Genomic DNA, 18,242 nt, shown 5'->3' with positions numbered 1-18,242 from the left:
TAATCAAAGGTACGATGGAACGTTATAAATAGTTTCGAATCAAGCAACAAGAGCCGCTGACGTGGTTACAATAACAACAATAATTTGCGAACAACAAGACGAGGTGTTTGGTCTACAAAAATTGTTTGTATCGTTTAGCGGTCACGTCGTGAAGTTTGCGTGGAGAAAAATTACATCAAACACGATCAATGAATTAAGCTCGCAATCATCGGCTGTTCCCGAAACAACGGATCTTGGACCCCATGCACGAGTTTCTTTCGCTACGATAAGATTAAAAAAATATCTCGGTGAAAAAGCACCCACGACGTGACCCGGATACTAATTAATCTTCCATTACGCCGGTGCTTGCAGCCGTGTTCCGGTTTACTTACGTGCCAATTAACGACGTACAACGTCGTTGTTTCTCATCATGCAATTAATAGCGATGACGATGATGAAACTATTTTACATGCGGGTATAACACGACTATCGCTACGAAACGGTGTCGCAAACCGTTGTTCAATAATTTTTAACACTCCGGTTATAAAAATTAGTCAGAGAAAAAAATCTGTAAGGTTAAACCCCGATTCTGACGTTCTCTTGAATAATCGCCGAGACTCGATACTTGATACTCTTATAATTTAACGACGGAAAAATATTATACAAAATTTTGATGAAACAGAAAAAATTTATACCTTCAACCTACGTTAAAATATCTATGCATAATAATGTATATTTAAATGTAAATCGACCAACAAGATGTTTATATATATTATTCGATGACTAATGCCGAAAATAAAATATTAGAGACGCGATCGTGAAAATTTTTCAGCATGCCGATGATATCTTGATGAGTATTCGGCTACCGTATATAGTGGACCACCTGTTTCCCTCACGCGCCAACCGAAAGTTTCGCATTCATAATTAGACTGTACAAAATCTCGATTCGAGATTAGGGACCAGTCAATAAATTGGATAAAATTTTTTCTCGATAGTTTTCCCCTGTTAGTAGGCACATTACACGATTACAACACATGTTTCAAATCGGATCGAAGATACGAAACGAGATTCAGAATCGATATGTACAATTAATTGTACACACTTGTTTATGCAAATGCCCGGACCGTGAATTGATTTGAAATATTCGTTGTCCGTGAAATATTGATATGAAAAATTGACCGTTTGACGTTGTAAATGTTCGCGAAAAATATATTCCGAAGTTACGAATGCTTTTGTGAGTGCTTTTTGTGAGTCAAGTACTGAATTAATTAACAAAAAAAAAAAAGTTTACAGTCTCAGGTCAACAGAATCGAAGTAATTTTACGTAAAAAATAATATAAATATGGCAAATGATATTTTTTTGTAGTTTTATTGGAAAATATTTGAAATTTTTGATTAGTATTATTTTTGATCGGTGATATCTGTGAAACGGTTGATCTGAGGAACTTTGATCTTCGGACGTTTTTTGTAGAGCGTGAAATTTCCTACAAATATCTTTTTTCAGATTGTTGTTACGATGAACCGTTCCAAAGTAATAAGAATTCAAAAATGAAAAAAAAAATTTCCATTGTTATTTGAATGGAAAATAAAGAAATGGATAGAGGCAAACCTTACTATTGACATTAAGAGCTCATATTGGCGCCAAAATTTTTGGTTTTAGGTATACTATCGATTTTTGGACACCATAAAAAAAAAAAGACGGATTTTTTTTTTTTGTATATATATATATATGTCAGAGAAAAACCAGATGAGACTCTCGAATTACATGTTTGGCGTGTGGAACGCATTTTGAACCACCGTTTATTAACAAGGCAAAATTTAAAACTTTAATTAACAAAACTTTAAAAGAGAATTCAATATTTAAATATTTGATCGAGACGTCAATTCAATTCCGGGCTTGCTTGTTTACTAAATAAAATCTTCGTTCCTCTTTTTGCAAACAGCCGCCCTTCGGAACAATAGAAGACAACGACGGACGGCAACTTCATTATTTCGTCATCCTCGGCATATATATAAAAATCAGGAATTCAGATAATAATCAATTGGCAAATGCAGAACCGGTCTGTCGATTCAATTGCTCAATTAAAGGATGTCTCGATTTTCAATTCCAGCCACTAAATAAAGTCGAAATTTCAGCTAAATCGATTCCCCCAATCTTTAATTTGGTTACATCTTATAAAATAACTTTTAATACATAATTATCTGCAATTAAAATTGAAACCAAATTCGCACTGTGCGAGTATAAGGTACTTGTACTTATTGTTGGTTTACTTGAACGGCTGAAAAAGGCCGAATGCTCAAAAAAGCCGGAAGGTTCCGACAGACGGAGCCGTAACAAAAGAACAAGTCCAATCACATAGACCGGTCGAGCGATAAATTCATGGCGAACCCCGTCGTTAAGAATTACACGACGGCCTCTCACTCTTTGCAATCAAACTTATTGAACGTCGTTTGCAATGCAGACGCATGGCTTATATATGACAGAGAAAAATCGATCGTGCGTGATCACATTAGCAGCAGAGCAGCTAATGTCAGAAATACCGGCCGACCATGAGATACGGACATAATTAGGTGCTATTAAAGTGCTAATTAGGTTGCCTAACCAAATTTGAATGGTCGTTTTTTTCTATTTTTAAATTTGTTTCTTTTTAACGAACGATTTGGTTTTTACATTGCTCTGCTAACACGACGCCAACATTGTGGCAGAGAAGTGGCAAAAATTCACCGTTTCCGACTAATTTGAGTCTCAGAAGCTCAAAAAGCGTAGCCAAAATATCGTAGGACAAAAAAGTAGACAGAGAAAATGCGACAAAATTTTTCGGTTTTTTTTATCTCTTTTGAACGTTATATTAACATAACAATTCGAATGAAATGTTGATTTACATACATAGCTGTATGACTTTTGGGCCAAAACGTCCTGCGATATTCAGGGTGGTGACAATTTTTCTCAAATAAAATTCCCCGACTTTTACCGTCGAAAAATTCAGAATTCCCTGACCTTTTTTCCACGAAACTCGAGGCGTCAATATAATTTCCTGACTTTTCCCGATAGACAACATTTCCTAACTATTCTCAATTTTTCCGATCACCCTGGCGTATAATTAACAAGCTTTTGTAAAGGTACAATTTTTGCGGCTGCCTCGTTTGAAGCTCGGGCATTTCGAGAGTATAAAATTGTCGTCCTCCTTTACATCCTGCGTAAATCGTACAGTTAAAACGCTCGCACCTTCCGGTACATAGTATAAAAGGTACGCCGACGTCATCTAATTACGGCCGGCTTCGGATACTGTGACAACCGCTGCTACACCGTTTAGCCGTAACATTGATGTTGGCAGGCGTGTTTCGTTCGCTGATTTTAAATGCACACAATCGCAGGTTGTTGTATTTTTTTTTTTTTTTTTTCCTAATCGTCCAAATCATACGAAAAATGCGAAACCATTTAATGGCAGTTCAATTTAAAAGCAGCGCTATAACGACGATTGTCTTTTTACCGACTACTTTTAACTTACCATTCCTTTTTTTCGTTACATGAAAAGAAAGTAAAATAAATAAATAAAATAAGAGAAGTTATTATTAATCGTTTTCTCGCTTATAAATGGGACAACAGAAACTCGGTACGGCAGTTGAGGGTGATGACGAAGATGACGATCGCGTTTAAAAATATACCTACCTACAACGAATTAGACAATGATACGAATCAAAATAACAAACTCCAATTATACCGGTAATCACGGTCGTTTTAATCAGTGATTACGAAATGTCGAGAGATCAAAGCCTACACACGGTGTAATTTGTAACATCCCGTCATCGTTGGAAATAAAGATATAGAAAAAAAAAAAAAAGCGACGTGTTGTTATATCATAGGTACATGCATTCCTACGTTATATCTAACCATCGCACTTCGACTTCGTCACTTTCTCAACTTCCGCTTGTTCGACAAATTGTCACGAATTTAAAATAAAATCTAATCCTTAAAATTAGCGACGAAATGCGTCGAATTGTTCAAATTGACCAGTAATCGCATATTAATCGTTTCCAACTGCAATTTTCTCTCACAAAATGCACACTTTGTCTCTTCAATTTAGTCGACTCTGACCAACTTGTATTGATTACTGCTGTCCTGTACATGTGTACATATATGTATACATTGTTTCGGAGAATTTGAATTGCAAATATCACGTTTACGACTCGCACGTTTCCCACGGTCTGCAGGCAACTAAAATAAAAGAAAATAAAAAAATTGACAAGTGCGAAACCCACGGACACACGTTGACTTACCAGAAAATAACAATCGACTATGCTACATTCGCTTTACAATGCACACCCTACAAAAGAGACGAAAGAAAAAAATTTTCCATAATCGACAAGATGTCACAATATCGGTATAGAACGGTCGAATTAATTAATTAATCAATCGATTTATTAATTACGAGTGAATTGTGCATTATATTATACAAAGGAATAATAAATTATTAAATTTTTCTCTATTTTATTTTCTGCCGTGGGAATTTCACGTTCGTTCTTTGTTTCTTCACCTTTCTATTTTTTTTTTTTTTACACTTTTCTCGTACGTAAGTTAAACTCGCGCGTGCGAGTACAAAATAATCCTTACTCCCAGACACGTGTGTTTATGTAAATATATAAATATCTACGTTATGTGTACTACATATCTACGTATGCCTGTATGTATGTACGTCACGTTGCCCAAACTCAGGCGTGTGTATTTATAGCCGTCCGATAACGTGAGTCAAATAAACTCGAGAAACGGGAAATTGACTTATCAGTCCTTAATCCCATAATCGGGGACAATGACAGTTGACCATCTCATACTTACCTACTAGAATTAATTAATTCACCCTTAAAACAACCTACAACCTATAATCAATGATAATCTATAATTACTTGTAACGTTGTAGAAAATTCGTATATCACATTTCAAAAATCATTGCTTATAACGAGGAGGAAATAAGTCGCTGAATTGACGTTTCATTTATATAAGTAATTCGCCTGATTTAATGATAATTAACTGAAGTATTGAGAATTAACTCGGAAATAACTGAGTTAGGAAAAATTAAGTCAAGTTTATTTGAATTAGTTTGAACTGGTGTCAGAATTATCTGTTTGCAATGAAAGAAAATTAAATTAGATTAAGAAATTGGGTTGAATTAAAAAAAAAAAAAGATAAAATAATTTGAATTCACAGGAAATACAAAAGAGCTGAGTCAAATTTCTTCAAACTCACTTGAATTCGAGTGCATTGTTGAGCAAAAATTAAAATTCACGAATCGAACTGTTTATTAATTTAAATTAATTCGACTCAAAAAATTATCGCGTCACTCAAATCTCGCGTTAATTTCCCCTCGGTTTATAAAAATTCGTAGAGAAGTAGAGGAAGAAAAAAAAAAAAAAAAAAAAAACACACGCACGCGCGAAAAGTAATTAGTAACCACCGTGGCAGAAATTTGAGCAACGTATGTGTAGTAATTGCTTTCACATCCTCTTCGTGGTAGAAATTTCGAAAGGCGTACATGCAGACCGTGAGGATTGTTGCGATATTCGCAGACATCCGGACAGAATGTCAGGACCTCGAAACGGAAGGTCGACAACGATTATATTCTGGGAATGACTAGCGGTCGGATTAGCGGTGAAGCACTAATTAACCTCGCGTGTATCACGATTAACGACTATGATCACCTAGCGAAGCTAGCTAGGTCGTATCGCAAAAATCCCCCCTCCTCGCCCAAAAGATGTCAATCTAATAATTGCACGGCCACTCCTCGAAATATTTTTACGTTACACGTTCGTGTTCGTTTGTTTGTACGTTGAAGCGAAAGTTGAAAAAAATACGAGTTACATGTACACACATATATATATATATATATATACACACAGTACGTTGATACATATACGTAATTCGATAGTCGGGGATGAGGCGAAGGATCGCATTTCATTGAGACGAAGGTATCTGTATAAAAGTCGGTAGTTGGTTGCCGGAGGAAAACGAACCCGAGAAGAATCCCGACAACGACGACACAATTCAGACCCGAGATGCAAAATAATTGCAATTCATTCACAGCTGCATAGCGAGAAAATTGGCGAATAATTTGATCGATTATATTGTTGGCGAAAATAAAAAGCGATTCACCGCACAAGCGTGAAAATGGAAAAACCAAACACTAGTAGAATTTTGCAGGCGTTTAATTTTGTGCCAGCTGTGGTTAGGATTCGCAGTTTCGTCAGTCATTGACTGCAGCATCGGATGAGAATAAAGAAAAAGGAACAATAATGCAGATGACTGATATATTTGCACGGAATTTTACGTCACCTGGCTGGTTGCTTTTCTCGTCGTTTTTGCTTCTATTGAATGTACGTAATAACAATAACAGCGACGCTAGTCAACAATTTTCTTGTTCAGACTAAAAATGCAGACGCGTAGATAAAATGCGACAGCAAGCCCAGAATGACATCGTTATTACAATTTCCTCGTCGCTCTTGAAACTTGGATTTATAAAAATAACGTCTTACCGTGCATACCATAAAATGCTTTCGTGAATCAGGAAGAAAAGTGTCAGGTAAAACCGAACGAAATTTCCTTTCATTGATGCGCAATGATTTTGGGATCGAATCAATTACCGGTTCGCGAGTTATATTTTTCGTTATCTTTACACGCGTCAGCGAAGGAATTTTACATCAAATCGTACCCGCTTTTTTTTTACCTTCTTTGCGTTATTAGCAATAGCGGGTATATAATACGAGTATAATATAAGGTATATTACAGTCGAGTATATTATGCAGGGTTTCAAGTAGTTTCGTATATTTTTGAATGTCTAATTTCAAGGATATCGACTTCTTTTCGGTACTAAATAGCGAGAGTCTCAATTGCGGAACGAATCTTACGAGTTATACAAGTCTATGTATATTATAGGTTACAACATACATCAAATTGCGAAGTAGAATCTTGAACCTAATATTCAAATTAAGTGTTGAGATACTCTCGTAATTATCACGCAGCTCTATCAACTACATCTATAATACACATAGAAGAAGAAAAAACGAAAAAAAAAAAACAATAAACAACTTGTACGCCTATAAATTATAATATCGATATTCCATAATGTTCCTCCTTCTCTCCGTTCTTCTCCACCTTGTCGCCTGCTGGAATTCACGAGCCTTGAGCTCAATACCAGCTCGTATAATACATTGCGTTGCGCGAGTGAAAACCACGAGTAAAAGAAAAAAAAAGGGGGGGGGGGGGGGGGGGCGGATCGAACGAACGTAAAATAAAAAATAATATATAATATATTCAATTAAATTCAGATTTGCAACGTTACAATTTTATTTGGTTATTTATTCTTCGTTTAAAAAAAAAACCGAAACTAGAGTAAGAAATACATGTACTACGGATTCATTGTCAGTAAAACTTTATTCTAAGGTAAGAAACTGTAGGTACAGCTTACAAGGTATATGTACGAACAATGTGTCTAATGTACGTACTGTGTGTGTGTATATATATATATTATATGTATATGCATATGGCGAGGGAACGAAGAGAGACACGAAAGCTGCAGGAGCAGAGTACATAGTATGATAATAATTGTTGAAAGCGCCGCCCGCGGTGCGGTTCCTGTATTCTTGGGTAGGTTAATTTAATTTTCACGTTATGCCTTACATATGTATACAGACACATAAAGTACGCGTAAGTTTCAATTAGTAAATGGTTCGTTGCAACAAACTCGACTCGACGCTATTTTCCTTCTCACGGCTCGAACGCAACGAGGTTGAAATTGGTAACGTTGTCGTAACGAAATATTGGGGGAAAAAGTGGTTTTTTCTGAATGTTACGATGATTTATAAGAAACTAAGATTTTAATGTACGAACGTGTCTTGTTTTATTACGATTTACCGAATGTCAGACAATAATTCCAAAATCGCGAGATATCGGTTTTTCCTCAGCATGAACCGTTACGATGACGTCACTAACTTTGACATAATCGAACGCACGCATCCAGCATCCCTCCCTCTTCACTCAAAATATCGCTATAAAATTTATTTGAATTTAATTAGAAATCTTAAGTAATGAGCATTCGGGAAATTAAATCAAAATCACCGTTTAAACAGACGGACTTTTGGACTTTTGGAATAGAAAAAGCAGCCAACCCTTATCGCGACGCATCTAATGAAGGGGACTCGAAATAAATCGTTCCGGACCGGAGTTGCAAAAATTGTGAGAACACGGATGCGAGTAGTTATAATCTCGTGATTAGTGCAGTTGACGCGGAACGAAATTGAGCGTGACGCAAATCGCGATTTTTGCTAAAAATATACATGCCGTGTATAACACACAACAAAAGCCGACTAATTTATCTGTAACATACTGCGACGAATTAGTTAATTAATTCACTCGGTGTAATAAAACGAACCCGACATATATACGAAAGAATACAATAAACATCGCTGATAAAATTATTACAATACAAATAAAATCAGTGGTTAATATTAACAAATATCAACGTTGAGCGATATAGCTATTCTTTACGTAATACGTATAGGATAGTCAAGGGCATAAGTAGGCATTTAGGGGGTCCCGGGGCAAGAAGGCAAATTGGGCCCCCTGGGTAAATAATGAATGATATTTTTCTGGAGCCTCCCCTCCCAAGCTTCATAAATTTGCTCCCAATAAAACAATAAGATATTCGATTTATGCATTCTGTTCACTGTAAAATAGAATTACCATTTATCCAAGTAAGATATTTCACTTTTTTTACCATGCAATCGATATAACTATTAAAATACTACAGTCACAATTATTGAATTGAAATAAGCATTTGAATTGGAAAATACCAGAAGTACACTGACTGACGAGTTGTTAAATTGGCTAAAATAATACGCTGGCGTCTGATGGCAAACCAACGAACAATAACCAGACCTTAAGAAAACAAAACAGCTAAACATCACGATTACGAATCCGAATGAAATATTTCCATTTCATTTTTTACCTTACTTCGCGTTTCCCGAGGCATTAACCCGATTGCCTGAGCCTAGTTACGCCCCTGAGGATAGTGGAAATTTTAATAAACATTAAAGAAAATAAAAACAGAAAATTTCAATTAATCGTTCGTGTGTAACAAAATTCTTTTCTCCTCGTCTCTCTCTTTCTCTCTACTAATTCAGAATTACGTGCAGCGGCGCGGCGGCGCAGTTTAAATCAAGAAGTGCACTAGTAAAATAATAATAATAATAAAATAATTTAAAAAATAATAATAAAAAGAAAAAAAAAAAAAACTTCGAAACAACGACGATTGAGTCGCCCAGCATCGCGTGAATTACATGCATAGTCCTTGAGGTGGTAGGAAGGGACCGAGCGGAGGGGGAGAAGGAGGATGAGGGGGAGGAAGTATAAGCAGCTGTAAAAGTAAAAACAGACCGAGAGGTAGGCAACACACCCATCTGCAGAGTGTCTGTACTTAATCGAGGGACCTGCGGAATAGCGAGGAGCCATTACGACGGGTTGGTTGGTGAAAACGTTCCTCGCGCTGCTGCTCTGATGCTGATGCACGCAAGGGTAGCTCGAAGGCCGTGAAAGTGACTACCAAGTACGCTTATGCATGCAAGTAAGCTCATTTGCCACCCCGATTTACGTATACGTCGTCCCACGTGGCGTGTTTAGCATCACGGACGGGTGGGTGGATGTTATCTGTACGCGTTGCGGAGAGAACAACGAGGGTGATTCTATTACTAGAACCCCGAGCAACCCCCGTATGATGATGCATAAGGTCTGCTGCCTGCTGCAGGCGATTCGTTGCAAGCTCGAAAAAGTTCTCGATACGCGAGTGAAAATGAAATATCGCTGTCGGCGGGGAAAATGTTTACCCGTGCTGAGAGGGAATTTCTATCTTCCGTAAATGTCTAGCTTTAAGAATTTTTATCAAAGAATCAGAAAAAGATTTCGATCTTAAACCTATTGGAGTATCGAATGGATATATTTTTCTATATTCAAGAATTTTTTTTTGACATTTTTTGATGAATAATTCCCTATAAAATAACATCCGAGCACTAAAGGGTTCGCAGTGAGAACCGTGTGTCAAAAAATAACAGTCGGGACGAAGGAGGATTAAACATCAGGAGAGATTTAAAAAATCGTTGACAAAGTTTTACCTACAAGTTGACTTTATTTTGAAAAAAAACTTGCTTACTTTCCGTCTCTTTATTATACCTACATATAAATTTATTCTTCGTCACTGCGGGACATCGCGAAATAATTAAACTATAGCGTTATATATACAATTAATTAGTCAAAATGTGTTAGAAATGTTATATTCGTTGATCACGCACGGAACTAAAAATTATCGCAGTGTTTTAATTATAACATTCTTCACGAACGGAAAATACTCACTCTCGTCAATTTTTAACAACGTTTGTTTATTTATTTTTTTCTACGCTCTTACTTGTCATAATTATATAATTTTAATCGAATCGCGTTAAATGATAAAAATTACGGATATCCACAATGGTAATGTTTTCACCGTAATAATAATTCAACATAAAAAAACATAGTCAAAATCAGCGATCCGACACAAAAATTCACCGTAAATAAACAGACTGTAAATGAGATGCGTTGCGTTTTATACCATCGTGGTCGTAATCCAATTCCTCATTTTAATCTTCGTGTAACACGCCACGAGTAAAATAATAACGTGTATGCACAGTAGGCGTGTTATATTATAGACCGGAAATAAGCAGGTGCTTCACAAGCACTTTAAAAACCGGGTGTTCAATTTCAACGAAAAAAACAAAAACAAAAAGAAAACCTACATTGAAGAACTGCACTGTACAGGTAAAATTGTCCAAAGGAAAAGTTGGAAAGAAGATGATTGCGACCGCAAATGAAACGATGAAGTTTTTTTTTAACGTTATTGCAATGATGCATCTTTGGAAAAAGTAGTTGTTTTGCAGCTTTAGGATTACTTGACATTTAGTAAAATGTTAATAATACGGCATTAAAAAACTCGGATTTTATAAATTCAACTTCTTCAGGTATTCTAAAGGTGCAAAATATTAATTTTTGTTTCAACGTTTCGATATATCAACGTTACTAACTTCAGCCTGGTACTCAATCATCACACAAACAGACCAAACAGAAATACGCGTACTATACCTAATACGATCTGAAACAGAACAGGATGTGCACACATATCTTACATACGTCTCTGGCCGCGTAGCGTACAGTTGTTACAACCTGCTGCAGCTACACCTACCATAAATAATAAAGCCGACACATCGGGTACCATACGACTGTGAAATGAACACAGAAAGAAAACTCCAGTGACACTCAAATCGCGACACGTGTAACACGGTAGTATGAATGAATAATACCTGGATTCGCGTAAAATTAATGAAGACGAAGTTAGCGACATTACTGTGAAAATGCCTTTTTAGGAAAAATAGTTACTTCGCACCTTTGGCAATGTCCGAAATTGAGTAGAGCAAGATAAAAAAAAAGATACTCTTGTTTCGAAAAGCCAACACCATAAAAACCATTCTAAAATTGTGCAATAATGATTTTTTCCCAGACGAAACGCAAAGTCGGCGTCGTCGTCACCCGAGCAAGGAAAAATGATGAACGGAATATTCGCGTGATTGGAATAACCGAGAAGTAGAATTCTATGCTTATACATAGTGGTACAGAGTCTGTCGAAGCGTTCTGTTTGATAATAATTTACGCCGAACTGAATTCCGAAGGTTCGCACCGTTGCGCCTTCAGCAGGCCTACTTACTGGTAACTCTGCTTCTCACGTATGCAAAGAATGTTAAAAAGCTCGTCAAGTATAAACGTGTGTGTGTGTAAAGATGTCATATAAATTCATCACGAAACTGCTGCTTCTGCTGCTACACGACGGCAAGACTACGTAATAAATACGTTAACCTCCCGTCATGTCCTCGTGGCTTTACTTGGGCAGGAATCATCAATTACACGACGCACTAAGCGACGACGAACGTCAGGCGGTACGATTGAAACGCGTTATTGGCCTGATAACAAAGTTTAAAGATCTGACCTACACGTGCAATCGTCGCAACGTCGACCCTGCGAGGCTGAATCAATTGGTGCACACTTATTGTCGACTGTATTACCTGACGACGTCACCGCAGCACAATTGTGGATGTTATATTATCTTTTCAAAGGATTCGACGACGTAAAATTGCTGATTAAAAAAATAACGCGGAACTGACATTGTTAGTTAGTATTCACAGGTTTCGAAGTTATCGCCGTTTCGTATTGTGGCCTGATAAATGTACAATTAATAGCCGTTCGAGCAATTCCGCAAAACTGGAAATTCTTTTGCCACAAAACGCCTTGGTAATTTCGTAATTGTGTGGTGGTAATAATCTCGCTCTTTGACTTTGATTTACATTGCTTATGGAAACATGTGCGGCGGTTCAGAGAGTCTTATAAAAGCAGCGCTGTGGAATGCCTGATCGTGATCGATCAGAATTATTGATTCGTCATTGACGATTTAACAAATCAAAGTATAGGAATGTTTTTTACTCAAGGAACGGTCGAATGTGTAAAATATGTAGTCCGATATAGAGAAAATGAAAAATTCTCGTCATTTGAAAGTTTCAACAACACCCTGGAAACTTTTGCATATATAATCGATTGAAATCAGGCCGTTTGAATTCAGAATAAATTAGGTACGTATCCTGAACATAGCGGTAGTATAGATACGTCCCTTCGATACTTCCATTACAAGCCGTTAACAGAAAGGAACTAATTTTGGTGAAATCACCGAGGTGTGATCTTGAGAATGGACAAAGTGCAATTAGGTGAAATTTTAGAATTTCAAAATTCCGTTCACCGAGTATCCCGATTTTGAGCAACCTAGATAAAACTAGTATTTCCACACCTCGGGATGATAAAATCCTCGAACAATTACCCCAATAAAAAACGGTGTTGAAAACCATAAAAGATGGAAATTGAATAACAAAATATCTGAAGAACGAGACGGTTCGAGTCTTGTTGTTGTCAAGTTTCGACGGTTGCCAGGGACGACGATGCCACGTGTTGTGTTTCACTCTATACCTGTAGGTCCACACATTATTACAGCCAACAAGTTACAGTGTGATTTATGAATGACCGAAGCCGCCGCCACGTCGCGACGACGTCACACACGAGGGGGTCTCTCGGAAAGTTGGAACGGATCATTTTTACTCTATGATGCGAGCTAGGAGGGGGAGGGAGAGGGAGAGGGGGAGGCCTTGCCTCCTGTCATCGATTAATTGCCGCCTCACTTTTATAATCCCCTACCCGTATCATGCCAGACTTGTTCTCTGTACGATTGTTCTGACAAAAAAACTCACCAGTCATCGACACCCGTTTGTTTTGGGATCCACCATAGATAGATGTATAGGTATGTACATATACAGATGGATACGTATATCTGTGCCTGCCTGGCGCTGACACGTGAATCTTGTCTATGTTACTGGTTAGAAATTTTTTTTACTACTACAAATGTCAGCCGATAAAGTGGAATGTACTTTCGTATTTTCAAGAAAATGCAACTTAAGACTAAACATTTCGCGGAAATATTTACGAAACGCAAGAGAAGTCAGATAAATATATCAATGTTATTGCCACCGTGCAAAATTATCCTCTTAAGTTATTATTCAAGGAAAAATCTTTACGTAAAACCGCATAGGTAAGAGCAAAACCGGTCAAAATCGTTCGTGGTTTGTTTTTTTCTGCTAAGAACATGTTTTTTATCTTTATCGGTTACACAAGTCGCTGTAAGCTACACAGTCGTGGTGTGTTTTTTTTTTTTTCTTCTTTATCATCGCTCTACAACCTCGTGTTTTGACATCACAACGATACGCCGAGTCTCATCGAAGAATCTTTAGTACGCTTGACTATGATTATTATAATTTTTTTCAATATCTAAGGTGCGCGTACACGTCTTCGTTGTGCAATCACGGTACTCGTGAGGTGTAAAGTTTATGAAAGAAACTCGATCTCGGAATGTTTACATTTCGTTACTAGCTGGAATAAAAACACTAAAGACAGATCCAGGAGAGAAATGATAAAGTCAGTTTCCAAAATATACTCAAGCGAATGAAATTCTCGCAAATTTCGTCGACGTTAAAATCTGTTTACATACACAACTTAATTCCCGGTTAGGCGGGAAAAAAAAAACTTGTCGTAGCGCTTCATCGGCGGAGCTGGTTCAAGTAAAGCAAACAAAGGTTATCCTCAAGGAGAATTAAACAACGTCTCGCCGGATGTTTACGCGTAAATAAAATTTGCGAGAAGTCGGAAATTTCCGATCCAATTATTGGGGCTAAAAACCGAGAGAAGAAAGAAAGTAAAACGCCAACTGGCGATACACTCACCGGCAATCCTGAGAACCGCTCTGTCAGCTGGATCGAGCTGCAGGATGCTGAGCGGCTTATCCTTGGCCCATTCCTTCAGGCTGCCGTCGAGCTCGAACTCCATCCTCCCTTTATTGTTTCGAACCTCGACGTCCTTGATAGTAAAATGCTAGCGAAACGGGGTGCGAATTTATCCCGGGTCTGATCGTCGAAATCCGAATCACTGATCATCTCCGAGGATCACACACGGTCCCGTTAACCTCTGTTCATTCATAGCGCCGCCGGGCTGCTGACTTCTCTCAAGGTGCGAGATCAGAGCCGAGAAACTCGCCGATGACAGTCGTCGATACGACTTTGAGCTGCACGCGGGGTGAAAAACAGTCGAAACTTGGCGTCGACCCTCCTCGGTAAATTCACTTCACTCACACACGCACTCTCCCTCTCTCTCTGTCACTCTATCTCTCTCCGCGATTCTTATCAGTTATCACCGCTGGCTCGGAGGTTACTCGGGGTTAAAAAAGTCGCGATATCTTTGCGACGCAACGCGCCGGCTTTCCTTCCTCCACCTTTGACAACCACCCGCACCGCAGCTGCAGCGCGACGACTTGTCAGGCGATTCCGACGTGAGGCGCCTCGCTTGCCTTCCTTCGTACCGCCAGCCGCCGCGAACCTCGCTCGTCGTTTGTTTATTGGCCAACGACGCCGGCTTCCGGTTCCTCGGCACGCCGCCAGGGGCGCTTCGCTCGCTGTCGCGATATTACGCTGCCCGACTTAACCCAGAGATGCGATGCGATGCTCGTCGACGATGCAGAGGCGGGGGCGATGCGATGCGATGCGCCGATCAGCTTCCTTTCCTCTTCCTCTCTTATTTTTCCTAAGTTTTTTTTTTTTTTTTACCCAGGTGTACGGTGCTCACGCTCAACGGTACCACGGCCCATTATTCTACACCATTCCGACGATGTATTATTGTCTATTCTGTTCTCTCTCCATCGAATTATAATACGTATAATCTTCGTTTCTTTACCAACGCCGAGAAATATAAGTCAGAACACACTCGATTCCGAATTCATTTTTCCTGTGTAACTCTGATGACTGATTAGATCCCAGCTTTTGCTTTACGCGGTACAGCGATGTGATCGTCCACCTACAACTTCGGATCTCGTACGCGGATTGACAATGAGCTCGTTAAAGGTTTTCGAAACTCCGTAGGAACCGCGTGTTTCTCTTCGCAACAACGACTCGCACTGCGGATAAACAAATGACGCGTAATAGCGCTGTGCAATTGTTTCTCTGCCGTGCGCCATGTAGCTCATAATTCGTATAGAGTGACACCGCGTTTTATTGTCAGTTTCTACGCGAAACCGGAAGTTGTTGGTAGACTTTCGGAAGCGTATGATTTGTGAAAGAAATTACGAAACCGATGAATTTTTCATTGTAGATTATACGAATTGCTGTTGTTATTTCTAGCTAGCGTTGTTACACCCACGTAGATACGTACTACGGAATGATTCGTTCAATCAACGCTTTGTTGCCGAACCTGCGCACCGACTGACCCGTTTCCGCAACGGACAAATCTGTATTTAACCTAAAGAGATAGATTGCAGCGGGGCTTTTGACAATTGCTACTACACGAGGTTAACGAACCCTCGGAGTTGTTTGAAACTTCTCAACGGCTCTGCGGACGTCATTCGCGGAACGTGCAGTTCGTTACAAGATATTACAAGAGTAACAAAAATCAAGATGAATAATGATTATAATAATAATAATAATAATAATAATAATAATAGTAAAGAATTTTAAAACTGTCAGCGTCGCGCAGTTAGACGCGGATATAATTTCAATCGCGTGATTCACTCCTGATCGTGACGTTCTCGGTGAATCACGGGTTTAATACAGGAGTTTTTTTCCACTTTCAGCTTCTCGAATGGAAAGGGGTGAGAGAACGGTCGTAGTCCGAACAAGGATATACGCGATATCTTGTCTTCCGTGAACTGCACCTTGCATGCAACTCGAAAATTACGTAATGTGAGGGAACCTGTATAAGCGTATATAACGCGAGGCGATGTTATCTAACGTCGGAGCGGCTTAGAGCGACATAATTACTACTGTGTGAACTGCTGTCTTTTATTTCACTCTTTTTCGCTCGAAATACTCGACTTTGTATTGATCAAATTAAAATTTACTCAGTTGTGTACGAGTCAACGTAATCTTCCACTCAGCTGAAACACGATTACACCAACGACAAAAAAAAAAATATGTCAAACAATTTCGGTCAGTGATGATGATGTTGCTGTTGTATCGATACGGCAAGAGTAAGAAAAACAAAAACAGTCGAACAGAATTTGATTATTCATACAAATTTGTCGTCACAGAACGACGTCTGATATATTCTCTAAAAGAAATGAATTACATTTGAAAGAAGTAGAATTTCTAGAAGAGTCTCTATCGACTATCCGTGTCAGTGGCAGTAGTCCAGGGTTATCGTCGAAAATAAGATTCTAGAGACGATTACTCGGGTTGTAAATAGAGTCAGAACTGCACGATGACGTTTCGTCGCTTGATCATCTGACGGCGGAAAGCCAAAAGAGTAAAAATCAATGTCTACCGGTTGAACACTCGCACGTATCCGGTCACAGTTATCCGTTATTTGGCTCCAACCAGGATTGGCCGACACAGAATTGAACCCCGAGCACTATTTTTCAATTCGCAAATTCTTTGTCAGTTATCACAGCGAGTTTTACGTCAGAAATACGACCCGGTTACCTCAGCAGTTCGACAGACGACGCGCCTAGCAGACGGCATTTTGGCTCTACACGTCGAAAGACGATCATCCGACCTCTTCCGGACTTTCACGAAGCTCGTAGCCAGCTGCGTTAACGCAACTTAAAATTCGATACGAGACTTACCGGCCGCGTAACTTCGTCCCGCCTCGTGCGATCGTCTTCTTTTTTTTGTTTTTCTTTTTTTCTTTCAAGATTACGATTACTTGGTCGATACGTTTGCTTAGACGTATTTGTACTGTTGTACTCCTAAAAGGTTACGGCTCAATCTAATCTCGACGAAATACGATCTAGCGTAAGATTCTGTATACATCTAGATATTATGTACCTACTATACTAACAAAGGTATATACAATGAGAATGCAGAAACGTCAATGACTTTTATGAATAGTGTGCCTACTCGACATCCTCGCAATCCCTGGTATATTATAAAAGCTGTTTCGAGCGTCAAGAGCGAGCACTCACTTATTCAGAATTTTCGTCTTTCTCGAAACCTCGGGACGATTAAAATTTATTTTTTCCGCCATGGGGTAATTTATAAGGCATCAGTAAGAATTATATGAAAATATTTTTGATACTTGAAAAGACTGCGGGCGTTTTGTAAATAGAATAACACCGAACGTTTTGTTAAGATTAAATGTACCTATAAACGCTACGAACACGCAAAGCATTGCAACACGCGAGAATAGCGCGCTGCGATTTATCGTTTCTTACTGATACAAAGCTGCTGTTCGAAAATATAGGGAATCTCGATGTTTCTTTTGATAATATGAGTAGAAATTTCACCCAGAGCACACGAAATGAGAATGTGACAATTTGGCGAATCTTAATTGTTTTCATGTATTCAGCTCGATAGCAAAAACTAATCGTACTCTGAGAACGATTTCCCTTATCCACTCTATACGATAAAAAAGTTTTCAACAATTTTATCGAAGAAGTTACAAGATGTACGAAAAGCAGCATGGCGTCGAAAAAATAATCAGCTGTTCGTTTTAGATGAATCATACGAATATCACAGCACAGAAACTTTCGTGCAAGCTGCCAGGCTCTTATATGGTTACATTGATTCAATATAGCGTAGAAAATACGACGAAACCCAAAATTTACAATCAAATATGACAT

At 38.5% G+C, this 18,242-nt stretch overlaps 1 protein-coding gene across 8 annotated transcripts in view; it reads right to left on the bottom strand.

Annotated features, from left to right (window-relative positions):
* Window positions 1-15,087, bottom strand: part of LOC107224961 (microtubule-actin cross-linking factor 1) — a 173,222-nt gene extending 158,135 nt beyond the window's left edge. For 5 of the 8 annotated variants that reach the window (XM_046733678.1, XM_046733679.1, XM_046733680.1 and 2 more), the window contains exon 1: window positions 14,362-15,087. In XM_046733678.1, the coding sequence (XP_046589634.1) occupies window positions 14,362-14,464 (103 nt within the window). In that variant the 5' untranslated portion in view covers window positions 14,465-15,087. The remainder of the gene's footprint in view (window positions 1-14,361) is intronic. The other 3 variants (XM_046733694.1, XM_046733695.1, XM_046733697.1) reach the window with 2 other exon arrangements.
* Between the last annotated feature and the right edge of the window lie 3,155 nt (window positions 15,088-18,242).

Source organism: Neodiprion lecontei, chromosome 3 (assembly GCF_021901455.1).
Source record: "Neodiprion lecontei isolate iyNeoLeco1 chromosome 3, iyNeoLeco1.1, whole genome shotgun sequence".
NCBI lineage: Eukaryota > Metazoa > Arthropoda > Insecta > Hymenoptera > Diprionidae > Neodiprion > Neodiprion lecontei.
This window is presented reverse-complemented; position numbering and strand designations above follow the sequence as displayed.